Here is a 14,207-nt window from a genome sequence, read left to right as displayed (position 1 = left end):
TATTAAGTATTAAGTATCAACCATTTGATTACTAAAGCTCATTCTCATAGGACTAAGATTAAAAAACAAGAAAGATATATCCCTTACACAGAACATAATAACTCAAAGCCAGAGATATGTTTCCAATGGATACAAACTGCTGAAGCAGGCTGTTACAAAAACCAAATCGAAGGCAAAATTGAATTGAACTACTATATCCTTTTCTCTTTTTTCCACAAATGGTAAATTGTAAAATCTGATGATTTAATCTGGCCCAAGATCTTTTCAAATTGTTGAATAGCTCTTGCATAGATAAACATTGTTTTTCTTGTATATCTATTTTCCGGAAATCTTAATTTAGGATAGACATATCTACTTTGTATTTGTTGTTCCTCATCATCATTATTTTGGATTATGATAGATACTGAGTGGGGTCTGTTTTACAGCTTATGGTGTTGATATGTTGAATACAATTGGCTACATCTATGTAAGACAAGCAGCAAAAGAACTTGGGAAGAAAGCGATATACTTGGGTGTTCCATTCGTTGCTGAGTAGTTTAGAAACAAAGGTCATTTTATTAAATACCAAGTAACTGCTGCAACAGGTTAGTAAATCCCAAGAAAGCGATATACTTGGGTGTTCCATTCGTTTGGTTTCTACTGCTAACTTAAAGGGTGGATATTCGTTCAATACTGCTAACTTAAATGGAACCTAATTCAAAAGACATACATCAAATAAATTTTTGTCCATACCATAGTCAAGGAAGCAATAAACCAGAATTTTATAAATGTAGTTTAACAGTATATTAATCTTTCATTTTGTCTCAGCATAAACAAAACAAGAACCCAACTTTCATTCGGAAGTTTGTTGCTTTCAAGGTTTCAAAACAATCCATTATATCAAATCACAAACCCTAAATCAAACAAGTAATTAAAATTTTTAGGGGGAAGTAAACTAATCAAAGAGAAAATCTAAAATTTTTAAGTTAGAAAACTAACCTGAATCGAGATTAGAGAGAGCAGAACTAAGATTAGAGAGAGAGAGAGAGAGAGAGAGAGAGGGAATGAGGGTTTGAATCGTTTGATGAAAGCTCGGGTGGTGCCTTGGTGAGATGAGATTGAAAGGTAAGGTTTACATTTAGTTTTTAGGTTATTATATTTAATTAAAATTGATTTGGCCATTAATGGGTAATGGGTTTTAAATGGGTAATGGATTGGGGCATTGGGCTGGCTGACGGGCTTATATATATATATATTTAAAATTTAATTTCGGTTAATTCGGTTAATTAACCGATTTCGAACCGAATTAACCGTTAATCAAATTCTATAAATTTTCTTAATCATTAACCGATCAAACTAATTCGTTTTCCGACCGAATTAACCGAACTAATTCGGTTCGGTCGGTTAACCGAATTAGTTCGAAAATTTGAACACCCCTAGGAAAAACTAACGTTGTTGACAGCCCGGACACCTAAAATGCTAACGTTTGTAACATTAAACACCTGAATAGCCAAAAAATGTAGGCACTTACTTTACAAAAAAGGTATAGTTTAGGCACTTATCTGGGCATTAAGCCATTTTATTTATTAAGTGTTTTTTATTTTTTAAATTTTATATGTGTATCACCAAAAGTTAATTTGGTGAAATTTAATGTGAAATATTTATTTTTAAATAAAAATTAGTTAGACATCAAAATTAATTTAAAGTATAATTTAGATATTTAAAAATATATTAAACATTTTATTTGATACAAATAATATATATATATATATTGTTGAGTCAAATCAAGTTTTCACTTAAAAAATTGAATCATATTTTTAATCTGATGAAATCTTTTTAAACTTAAATTAAATCAAATTCGAATAAAAAATTAACTTTTAAAATTAAATTCGAATAAATAAAAAATCCGAATCATGATTCTCCCGGTCCTTGACTGAACCGCCCAGTCCATTCCACACGCGCGGCTAACAAAACACGTGTAGAGATAAACATCGAGTTCGTCTGAAGAAAGACGATGAAAAAAACTGTCAAAACACAGGGGAGGGGAGGGAGAAATCAGATCTATCGCCTTCAAAACTGCAGAATGGGATCAAGCGCGTTGACCAATTCTTCTTCATGTTAATATAATATTTATAATTACATATACTTTTTATAGTTGTAGATCCAAGAATATCATATTTTTTGTTATTATTGTTTTAGAAATTAATATAACTCGATTAGAATGAAATTAGTAATTGAATGAATGAGAACCCCATCTTGTTTGCTACCTCTAACTTTAGATTCTGCTGTCCTTAACCTTTCCAATATCACTGATCTCTCCCCTCTTCCTGATCACATTCTCATCGAGCTCTTCCTGGTAAAACTTTTCTTTCTCTTTTTCCTTTCTTGATTTTTTCGAGTTTTCTTGCCTTTTTGATAGGTGGGCAGTTTTAATTGATTGATTGCCTTTTGGGTTTTTCTTTTTATGTGAAGCTATGGATTCTTCATGTGTTGGTTTGTATATGCGTGGATGGGATGATGTTTTTGGGGAAATGAATTGATTTTGATGGAGTATGGTTAACTAAGTCTTTAGAAAGTTGTTAATAATTTTATGATGGTATTGCCTGGTGTGGTCTGTGTGTTACGCAATCCCAAATTTGTTATGATTATCCAATTCAAAATTTAAAGTGCGTTTCGTTTGATTTTGTTACATTGTCTTTTCATTTGTGACATGGATTTCAGTTGATATTTACTATCCAGTTCAATCACAATGCATGAGAAATGTAGGATGTTCAGAGTTTAGTGCCACTGCTCTGTCTTTCTTATTTTATTTTCAATACCCAATTTCTAATTGGGTAAGATAATCAGCTTTGGATTTTGAAGAACTAATGTTGAATTTGAAGTTTTGGCAAATGAAGTTGGCGGTATTGATAATCTGGTCGTACATTGTTGTTTCGGTTGTATGGAGAAACATGAATTAATTAATGAAGTTAGGCGTGTACACCGTCACCGTCACTAAATCTTTAGGGCTGGGGTAGAGAAAGAGGAGTTCTATTTACAATCTCTACAAGTACGGATTTGCTTTTTCAATTAAATTTTCTTGCTGAAAACATGAGGCCGGAGAAGCTGGCGCTTGTGCTGTGTCTTGTTGACTGGATCCAAATTATTCTTTATACTGGAAAAAGTTACTTCCCTTTTCTTGAGAGATTGATTCTAACAAATTGTCTGACAGTTTAAGTGGCAATGAGTGGATAGAGTTAAAGTTTCGGTGATTTTGGTTCAATATCAGGAGTTCTAGATTTGCAAGCATGTTAATTTTTGGTTCTTTAAGACTAAAACAGCAAACCATGCCATCTTTTAAACTTAAGTCGTAGTGGCTCATGAGTTTTTTCCTCTTTGTTTTCCTTTGTTGTGCTTGAATGGATAGCTCCTTTTGTTCTTTTGGATCACTTGAGTTGAATGTTTTGCTATTGTGGCCGCTTGTTTACTAATTTTCTCTGCTATGATCTTTTTTTAGTTTTTCCCTTTTCTTAAATTTAATACAATGCAGAATTTACCTCATCTAGTTTCTAAATTCTTTTCCTTTTTCCCTTTTGTCTTTCAAATCCTTTGAACCTGAGAATAACTGAAAAACAATTCAACTATGTTTTTTTTTTCTTTTTCTTTCTGACTATCATATATTTAGGTTCATGAGTCTATCTTCTCTCTATAACTTATATTTGCCATCTCAACTTCTCTTGCTTCTATTTCATTTAGTATGAAAAATTTTCATGATTCTGGCAGAGAACATTGAGAGCTGGAAAGCTGACTGAGAGGGTTCTTAAGCTGTTTATAGCTACTGGCAAGGACGAGGTCTTCTCACTTATCCAGGAGCTAAACATTCAAGTCACAGTTAACCCTGTCCTTCCTACCAGTAAGTCACCTTAGGAATTTCGACTTTCTTTTTCTCATTTTCTTCTCCAAATAGACTTTGTTTCCATAGGATGTTCTGAGAAATTTTGAGATCGGTTTAATGTGGAATAAGCAAGTGGTTTGGTCTGTAACGATCAGCTGATTTAAGAGGCCTGACTATTCAGAATTCGATTGTTGTTTCTATTTGGCAAGATGTCTCTACCAATTAAGGACGATGAGATTGATATCGTGATAGGAACACTCAATTCTGATCTGACATCTTTCATGAATGCGTGGAGGCCTATATTCTCTCGATTTCATCTGATAATTGTCAAAGACCTTGATTTGAAAGAGGAAATCAAAATCCCAGAGGGCTTTAACCTAGATGTCTATGAAAAGCCTGACATAGACCGCTTGGTGGGTACTTCTACATCCATCATCTTCTCTGGCTATGCATGCAGGTATTTTGGCTATCTTGTTTCTCGGAAGAAGTACATTATCTCTGTGGACGATGACTGTCTTCCAGCCAAGGACAATAAAGGCTTTTTGGTGGATGCTGTTTCCCAGCATATTACTAATCTTACAACCCCAGCCACACCGTTCTTTTTTAATACTCTGTATGACCCTTTCACTGAAGGTGCGGATTTTGTCCGTGGCTACCCATTCAGTCTTCGGAGCGGGGTAACATGTGTTTTGTCATGTGGTCTATGGCATAATTTGGCTGACTATGATGCACCTACTCAAGCCCTCAAGCCAGAAGAAAGGAATTCCCGATATGTTGACGCCGTTCTGACTGTTCCAGCTAGAACCCTGATGCCTATTAGCGGAATCAACATCGCTTTTAATCGGGATGTGGTTGGACCTGCCTTACTTCCATGTTTGAGGTTGGCCGCGGAAGGTAAGTTTAGGTGGGAAACAATGGAAGACATCTGGAGTGGGATGTGTGTTAAGGTCATATGCGATCACCTCAGACTCGGTGTGAAAACTGGGCTGCCTTATGTGTGGAGAAACGACAGAGGTGACGCAATAGCAAGCTTGAGAAAAGAATGGGAGGGTGTGAAGATGATGGAGGAAGTCGTGCCTTTCTTTCAGTCTCTGAGGTTGCCACAGGAAGCTACTACAGCAGAGGACTGTGTAGTCGAGGTGGCGAATGCTGTTAAAGAGAAGCTGGGATCGAAAGATCCCGTGTTTGCTCGTACCGCTAAAGCCATGCTTGATTGGGTAAAGCTCTGGAAATCAGTTGGAGGTTGCTCATCCTCACCAGGTGCATAGGAATCAATTAACTTGAGGGCTGTGCTTTGTTTCGTTTTAGTTTATGATTATAAATCATGGTGTACTGCAACTGTGTTTATCCATACAAGTTGAAACTGTGTGTTTATAGACTACAATACTTCTTGATGGAGATTTGGGGTTGCATTTTCAAATCGAGGAAAACTGTGATCATTCTCTCTCAATCAAAATAACAACTTAGGATAAGATGATTTCAATTCTCGAATTGGGTCAAATTCAATAGGAAATAGTAAAAATGTAATTTTTTAATCATCTATGATTTTGTCTTTTTTATTAAATATAGTATAATGAATAATAAAACGACTACAAGGATATTGTAATTGACTTTTTTTAATTTTTAAAATATAATATTCATGCCTTTATCTATTGCATTTTTAACAACAAACTAGAAGACGGTTTGAATACAGTCCGTTTTTACTGTTTGTTTTATTTTTTTTCTCAAATAAAATATTATAAATGGGTGGTTTACAACCCATTTTCACTGTTTGAATAAAAAAATTATTGCTACAGTGAAGATGACTGGTTTACAAGTTGCCTTCACCATTCATATTTATTATTTTAAAAAAAGATACAATGAAGCTGGTTCCATCTTCACTATTAATATTTATTATTTTAAAATATCTACAATGAAGATGGTTGGTTTACAAGCCGTTTTTACTATTCATATTTATTATTAAAAAAGGATAGAGTGAAGATGATTGGTTTAGAAGCCTCCTTTACTATTCATATTTACTATTTTAAAAAAGTAATTGCTCGAATAAAAAATTTAATTACTACAGCGAGGATTGTTGGTTTACAAACCGCCTTCACTATCATATTTATTATTTAAAAAAAGTTATAGTGAAGATGGTTGGTTTACAAGCTGCCTTTACTATTTAAAAAAAAGCTACGCTGAATATGACTGGTTTACAACCCGCCATCACTATTCATAAAAAAATTGTTTCATTCAAAGGCTGTGCAGCAGCAGCGTGCAGGTTGGGTGGCAGTGTAACAGGCCAGATGCATGAGGTTTGGAAATAAAGGGTGATAGAGTGATATTGATATATAGGATATATGTATTCATTAGTTATTAAAAATTAAATTATATTGGGTAAGGGTAGATGATAGGGGTAAGTAATGGATAAATAATTTGTTTTTTTGTTGAGAGAGTTGATTTTTGTGTGTTAAATAGATGAGGTTGAAGATAAAGTGTGAAAAAATTGAAGTAGAGAAGAAGAACAAAGAGGAGAAGGAAAGAAGATTTGGAGATTTGGTAGAATATTTTGGAGCAAACAAGTAAGTTGAATTTGATATTTTAAATTTTATTGAAGTAATATTATATTTCTAATTTTGTTTTAAATTTTTAGATCGTATATTATTGATATAATTTAAATTTTACCCATGTAATTTCGATAGATTTTGAGAAAAATAAAGGAAAAATATTTGGAGTTTTAGAAAAATATTTTGAAGCAAACAAGTAAGTTGATATAATTTTTTAATTACTTTTTTATTATATGTATCCATCCATTATTATTTTAAGTTATTTAGAATCTCAAATTTAAATTTTATGTCTTATTTTTATTTAGAATTTTAGTGGTTTTAAGTAGTATGTTTTTAATATATTATTAGTTTTAATTAATATTAAATATGTTAGTAGTATATTTATATTGTTTTAAATATATATGTTTTTAAACATCCAGAGAAAATGAGCAACAAGTTTCTCATTATTGTCCATTACAATGCATAAACTGTGAAAACTGATGTTGGGGATGTATTTGAACCTCAAAGCCTTATGAACGTATGCTTAAAAGGGAAATCAAGCTTCAAGAAATCAAAAAAATTATAAAAATAAAAATTAGAATTGAGATTGATGATTTGTAGTACAGGTGGAAGACATGTCACACTCCAGCTAGATATTATTCAATATCTATTCGAGATGATAGTGATGTTGGAAGCACGATTGCAATACATGAAACAACAAATACTTCAATTATTGAGTTATATGTTAAGGTGCGTGGGATATATGATGTTCCCGGCTCATCCAGAAAAGTATTTGGAAATTCGCCTCAAATGAGTTTCTGTAGTGGGATTGAGGACCACACATATCAGTCTAGAAACAATTTTGTCACGATATTGGAAAGTGTTACATCGAGTACATTTTAACCATATGGCTAGACTTCGACATTTGCAATTGTTGGTCCAAATGTTGATGTTGACGTTGAAAACCTTCGAGATCGATGGGGGAAGCACTTGCTAATTCTAGTAATGATGAAGAAGAGGATCCTGATTTTATTGGTGATGATCATATTTTTTTGTGACGGTGAATTTATTTCAGCTGGTGACGCTATTACATTCTATCAACCTCTAGCTTACATGAACTTAATAGATTACGATGCGATGAAGGTGCTTGAATTTTCATACATACCACAATCAACTTCGGGTTACTCTTAAGATTTATCGGGCGAGATTCAATTTAATACAAAAGAGGAAGTTGCATTGGCAATTAAAGAGTATTGCATAAAAAACACGTGGACTTTATTGTTGTAGAATCCAGTCCGAGAATTTTATTTGTAAAATGTGTTAAATATGAAGAAGAATGTAATTGGAAGATCTGAGTGTTTAAATTTCAGAGGAAAAATGATTGGGTAATCACAAAGTACAATGACAATCACACATGTTTATGAAATTCAATCCAACAAGACCTCATGCAATTTGACTCAAATGTAATAAGTTAACACGTGAAGATGTTGGTTAAAGCAAATCTAATGGTTCTCATTTTAGTGTTACAAGCATCTATTAAGAACCAATTTGGATATAAATTAAAATACGTCAAGGGTTGACATGTAAAAGAGAAGGCAATAAGGTTAGTGTTTGGTGATTACGATACGCCATATAATTTATCTACCAACTTTATTACAAGCAATGCAATATTTCATTCCAGGGACCATAATAAAGTATCAAACTTTTGACGCATGCAACCGAGAAGGTCGAGTTGTTGAAGGGAAGAAAATATTTCATCGATTATTTTGGGCATTCAAGCCATGCATTGAAGGGTTTCCATTTTGCAAACGTATGGTCTAAGTTGATGGCATATGGTTTTACGACAGATGCAAACATGTACTGTTGATAGCAGTTGCACAAGATGGTGACCCGAATATCTTCTCGATTGCATTTGCAATTTTTGATAAGGAATCAACATAGTCTTGGAACTCATTCATAAACTGAAGATATTGTGCGTGAACCAGATTATTAGAACTATCTAACATCAGTATCCCTTTAATGAGTTACATAAGATATGCTCGAGCTCAACGCCTAATCTCCTCTGCCGTACTATAATCGGTGACTTTAAATTCATTCTCCAACCAACTCATTTTGATACAATAACCTCTTATATATATTATATATGACACATTCCCAATATATTTTAAGCAAAACTGCTGAGCATTGAGTTTAATATGAGCAATCAATGACTTCTCATTTACAAGGACCCCAATTTGCAAGACCGCATCTTCTAGAGTAATGGTGCATTATCCACATGGCAAATGAAAAGTATGTATTTTCGGTCTCCACTTTCAATTAATGTAATAATCAAACTTGAGATTAATTAATTTATAGCCACGAATAAATGTGGCATGATAAAATCATGGCATATAAAAAAATTGAATAATAAGCTGGTGTGGGTCATTATTTCGCATCCCTCGATATCGAAATGTTTCCACAATATCTGCAATGAACACAAACAACCTCAAATAAGATTGTGTGAGACATAAAACTACATAATTTATTTCTTAATAAATAAATAAATTATCAAAAAATTATACCGATTAATTTGACATAAGACTTGTGATGTTTTCATTTTGTAATCTCAACAGAGGATGCTAATCTGTCATCCTTCTAATAACTTCCAACTATACATGACAAATATAAACATTATCATAAAATACTAGTAATAATTAAAAAAACATTTATAATAATAAAAATAAAAAGACTTAAATTAATTAATTAATTAATTATAATATATTTAATTTAAAATATAAATATTTATATTACTTAAATTAAAATATTAAAAATCAAACTCACTGGTATATAATTTGGTGTACAAATAATGTCATCAAATTAATTAACCATCATTAATTAATTAATAAATCACTTATAATTCTAAACAATTTCATAATATGTTTTAGATTTTTTTTATTAAAAACGAGAATAAAATATTTGAATCTAAGTTTTAAAATATTTATTATGTATTTTATTATAAGCAAATATTCGAAAAAAGTGAAATAAAAAAAGTGAATTCTAAGGATGATTTTCCCTTTGTTAGAAGTTCCGGTTCAAAAGCACATTTTTTCCTCTTCTTTTCTGCCGTACTTTGATTAGAATATTTATGACATAGGATCTGTTCTGTTTTCACTTAATTTCTGCTAGTAAGATAAATTTTCTTTTTTCTGCCTTCTTAGTGATTGGTACTATTTAGAAAAGTCTAAGCGTGTGAAAACATTTCGATGTGGGGAGTTTGATGATTGCATTGAAAGGGCAGAATCCTCACAAGGTATGCCACCCAAGAAAAGAGAGAAATATGGTCGACGGGAAGACGCTATCCTCCATGCACTGGAACTTGAGAAGATGTAAATCATCTGGTTCTGCTAAGAAGGATTCTTGTGGTTCAGATATTAGTAATGGAAAACCTGGTAACAAAAAACCAAATCAATCCAGGAGTCAAGAAACTTGCATCAAGGGGAAACAGTGAGCAGCCCGGTACACTTGCAAAAGTATAAAGCCGGAAGTCAGCCAACTTCACAAAATGATCATGCTGAAATCATACCTCGGATGAGAGGATTGTTGGACTCGGGGCCCAAGCCTGCATATGCAAAACAAAAGGTTACATCTTTGGGTTCTTTGGATGTTGATGATACTCCATCTCCTTCAACTAGGGTTTCCAGCATGGGAAGACCCACTCACATCAATGGTAAAATCTGATTTAGATTACATGAGGGCTTATTGAGGAATATTTTGTCAAGAGATATGATTGGACACACCCTTTGTTCAAGTATAGCAGAGTAGTGCAAAATTAGGAGTCCCGCATTTTCTTCTACCCGACTTCAGTTCTGTTTCTACTTTTATTTCAGGAGGAGAGCGACTGGGAGGTATTCTCCGAGCAAAGAGGAGCAGATGCATGTACTTGCCACCTGAGTCATTTGATGCCTTGAAATATAAAGAAATTCTTCAAAATGAGATTGAAATGTTACCTTCCCATTTTTTGGAATGTGATTCATATCCTTTTCGTAGGCTTTCGAATGAAAATGATGCTAGTGAGTTCTTGGAAGATGTTGAATCTGGCTCTTCTGAATCAGCTTCCTCTGAATCTGAGTCAGAGTCTGATTCTTCTGAGGTTGAACCAGATATGGATGAGGATGTCAATTCACACTCAGGTAAGTTTTTCTTAATCTTAATTCTGTTTCATGCATTATTTTTGGAATATTAACTTACACCATGCCAATATGTTCTAAATTTAGGATTGTGCATATTCTGCAGTTATGCATTCCTGCTTTTTGCTGTTCCTTGATTTATCTTTGAAAACCTTATGTTTCACTGTTCTCTGTATATTTGTGGTATATTGAACATACTATTCAAGACAGATATTTCCTTCACAAATTATTGATTCTGGTACAATTTTGATTTTGTTTGCAGTATACCGAGTTAATGTTCTTTGAGTCCTAAGATTGCTTAGTAGATGTGGATTTATATGTTGTCAAAGAACAGCCTGGGATAAAAGCTGCATTATGGTTCTGTTTTCTGGACTAGTATGTAAAGGCACCTATGATTCATATTTCCTTATGACTGAGGGGATGGGGATTTATATGTTGTCTAGGAACAGCATTTATTAAAAATGTAACGTGGTTCTGTTTGCTGGTCTATTCCTTTTAAGGTGTATATGATTTCATGTTTCCTTATGACCTGCTTATTTTATCTGCTGATACAACTTTGGTACATTGTTCGACTGATTTTGGAAAAGTTCTCCTAGATTAATGCCTTGTATTATTATAAATTTGTTGCTGAATAAGTTAATGAAAGCGAAACAATAAAGATCAAAGTAATTAGATGGTTAGCGGGAAAGGGGAAAAAAAGAAAAAAAGGGAGATGATGGAGAGAATCATTGGTTAGGTAATATTTGAATTTCTATATATATATATAAAAAATTGCACATGATGTAGATTGTAGTTTAAAAATTGTGAGGATCGTGGAGTGAAGTGGTCAAGTTTTATGGTTGGGAACTAATGTTGACTTGCTAGATATGGAATTAAAAATTCTCCTTGATTCTTGAATACCATATTGCAATGGCAAAGCTAAGTTACATTGAAGTGGGAGGCCAACATAAATCGAGATTAACAAATTTGGGGCGTCCATGTAGATAGATGAATTTGACCTAATTTGCAATGGAGTAGTGTAGGAATTGGAGAACATTTTGGAGCCCCCCAAATGGCCTCCTAGCCCTAACTACATGCCACCTCGACCGTTTTGATTATGTGGTTTGATTATAGTCAGTAAAGCATGACCTAACTGTTGATGGTTTTCATTTATTATTCTCTATTCAGGTGCCACTGTAAGTATGGATCCTCGATTGGGTGCCTTTCAAAGGCTTGACACTCTAGGAGGTGGAAGCATGGGCCAGGGGGAGTCTGATGAGTCATCTCTTTCTGGTGAGATGTCTCACTTTTATCCTCGTGATCCTCTTCCAGTGAATGAAGCAGTCTCCAAATGGCAGCTTAAAGGAAAAAGGAACGTACGGAATCTGGTTAAAAGATCCATAGATGCAGCAGATATAAGAGGTTATAATAGATCTGCTTGTGGGTTATATCCTCAAGAAAGGAGGGTAACTTTCAGAAAAAGGCTGTTATGTCAGAGTTATCATAGAAATCATGACTTTGACGATGATGTTGATATGGCTGGTTTGAGTGCAAATGATTTCAGAGCCCAAATGTTTGGTTTTGATGGCACAGGATCTTTATACATGCCAAGGGATTTCTCCAGAAGTAGAAATAGTTTCAATCGTAGCATTCGTGATTTGGAAGACATGCCATGGGAAAACCATGTTGCTGTGAAAAGGGAGTGGGAGAATAAAGTGTGGTGTTTTGATCCGAAGTTTTATACCTATGGTAATTTTGGTGGAAAAAAAAGATCTATGTTGATAGATGTGGATTTGAAAGTTCAAGCAGGCTATCAGAAAGAACCTGTACCTATAGTTTCATTGATGAGCAAGTTGAATGGGAAGGCAATAATAGGGCATCCCATTCAAATTGAAGCTCTAGACGACAATTCAACTGAAACTCTTCTCTCCACTAATGGCTATTTTAGTATTGGACTAATGAACCATGGACACAGTTCTCTTCCGCCAGCATGGAGGACTGCCAAGAGGACAAATTTTAGGGTCCCACGTCCACACCAACCATTTGCATTGAGTAGTTATGAAGCTGCTGGATATCGTTCCTTGGATCATGAACGGGAACCACCTTTTAAGTGGTACAATGTAGGAAGTTCCAATTATAACACAGGCCTGGTAAAAACGAGCATCTCTCATGTTCCAGGCTCTCCTACAGACAGGCAGTTACAAGTTTCCGAAGAAAGTAAGCTTATTTTCTAGCCAGAAAACAAGAACATTGTCATCAATTGGTATAGATCATAATTTTAGTTCTAAGCCTACACTTGATAGTGGTAACTTTCAAATGGATGGATTAATCAAACCAGAGTCATCTCGACCCACAACAGTGGCCTGCATACCTGTCAAACTAGTATTCAGTAGGTTACTTGAAAAGATCAATAGGCCACCATCAAAAGCAGCTGCTAAAGTGATTCTCTCCACCAGTAATGCAGTAAGAGATTCATCGCAGATCACTGTACATGATACAACGAAAAATTAAATACTGTCAGCAAAATAAACATTGTTAATTTCCTCTTTTCTGGCAAAAAGCATTCCCACAACGGTTCCTTGTCAGCATCATCGAGGTGAGGAGCTTGTTTTCTTTCTTATAATTAGATCAACCAGGCAATTGGACATAAAAACTAAGCTTTTATACGATTAGTAGTGTTTTCAGGCTTTGGACATCTGTTTCCGAGGAATCAATGGAAGGGAAAGTGATGTCAGGCAGCACTCAGGTAATTGGAAATCATGGTATACGGGTTGGTCTTTTAGAATTTCTCAGGTCAACATATTCTATCTTTTTAAAGTACCATTGTAAAGTTGTTGATTTTTTGTTCTTGTTATGCAGTTAGGAACTGGATGTTTAGTTTTACCCCATGTTATTCGAATTCTTAATTATTTTTTTGTTTCACGTATTTTGATGTCCGAATATGTGTTTAACATAGGTGTCCCGATACTGTAGGAAAAATTAAGAGCTCGGGTATCGTAGGTTTTTATCAGTGCAAGTAATTTTTGCTTTTGACGTGGATTACATAATAACAGGACAGAAGAATATAGAAGTTGGAGATTGTTATTTTACCCGTCTTTAGGGGAGTAAATGAACCGAACTTGAACGAATAAGATTGTGTTCGTGTTTGTTTGTTTATTTTTAAAGGTACTCATGTTCGGTTTGTGGTCGTTTAATTTTTTAGTATCGTGTTTGTGTTTTTTTATTTATTTTTGAAGGTGTTCGTGTTTGTTTATTTAACGTTCATGAACGTGTTCGTTTAATGTTCCTTTAACATTTGTGAACAAGTTCGTCTAGGTTTGTTTATTATCATTCACGAATATGTTGGTTTAGCGTTCGTAAACGTGTTCGTTTAGAATGAAATATGTTAGTTTAGAATGAAAGGGAATGAAAGGGAAAGAGAGCGACGAGAAAAAGTTTGTGTTATAATAGGGAAAACTGTAAAACTACTCTGAAGATACTCATTTTTTCATTTAAATATTATTATTATTATTATTATTATTATAATTATTATTATTATAATTATAATTACTAATTTTATTATTTATTACTAATATTATTATTAATTATTATTACAAACGGGCCAAATCCGGCCCAACCCAAAAGCCCAAATATGTAACCCTAAACCCATTTAGGGTTTGTATCTAAGTCCCAGCCGCCGTAGAT

General features: G+C 33.8%; 1 protein-coding gene and 1 pseudogene across 1 annotated transcript; both read left to right on the top strand.

Moving 5' to 3' along the window:
• The first annotated feature begins 2,064 nt into the window (after positions 1-2,064).
• Positions 2,065-5,251, top strand: LOC120123370 (probable UDP-arabinopyranose mutase 5). The gene is made up of 4 exons (XM_039142279.1): positions 2,065-2,335; positions 3,742-3,871; positions 3,941-3,957; positions 4,027-5,251. Exons 1-4 carry the CDS (start codon positions 2,222-2,224, stop codon positions 5,119-5,121), a joined length of 1,356 nt encoding a protein of 451 aa, XP_038998210.1. The 5' UTR covers positions 2,065-2,221; the 3' UTR covers positions 5,122-5,251.
• Positions 5,252-7,355: 2,104 nt separating this feature from the next.
• On the top strand, positions 7,356-13,124 carry LOC120123368 (annotated as a pseudogene).
• Positions 13,125-14,207: the final 1,083 nt, after the last annotated feature.

Source organism: Hibiscus syriacus, unplaced genomic scaffold (genome assembly GCF_006381635.1).
Source record: "Hibiscus syriacus cultivar Baekdansim isolate YM2019G1 unplaced genomic scaffold, ASM638163v2 tig00110392_pilon, whole genome shotgun sequence".
NCBI lineage: Eukaryota > Viridiplantae > Streptophyta > Magnoliopsida > Malvales > Malvaceae > Hibiscus > Hibiscus syriacus.
This window is presented reverse-complemented; position numbering and strand designations above follow the sequence as displayed.

Excerpts from the sequence above, each read along its gene's own strand:
- LOC120123370 (XM_039142279.1), top strand. The coding sequence starts at position 2,222 with ATGAGAACCCCATCTTGTTTGCTACCTCTAACTTTAGATTCTGCTGTC. Across the intron at positions 2,336-3,741 it reads TTCTCATCGAGCTCTTCCTG|AGAACATTGAGAGCTGGAAA; the intron begins GTAAAACTTTTC and ends TGATTCTGGCAG.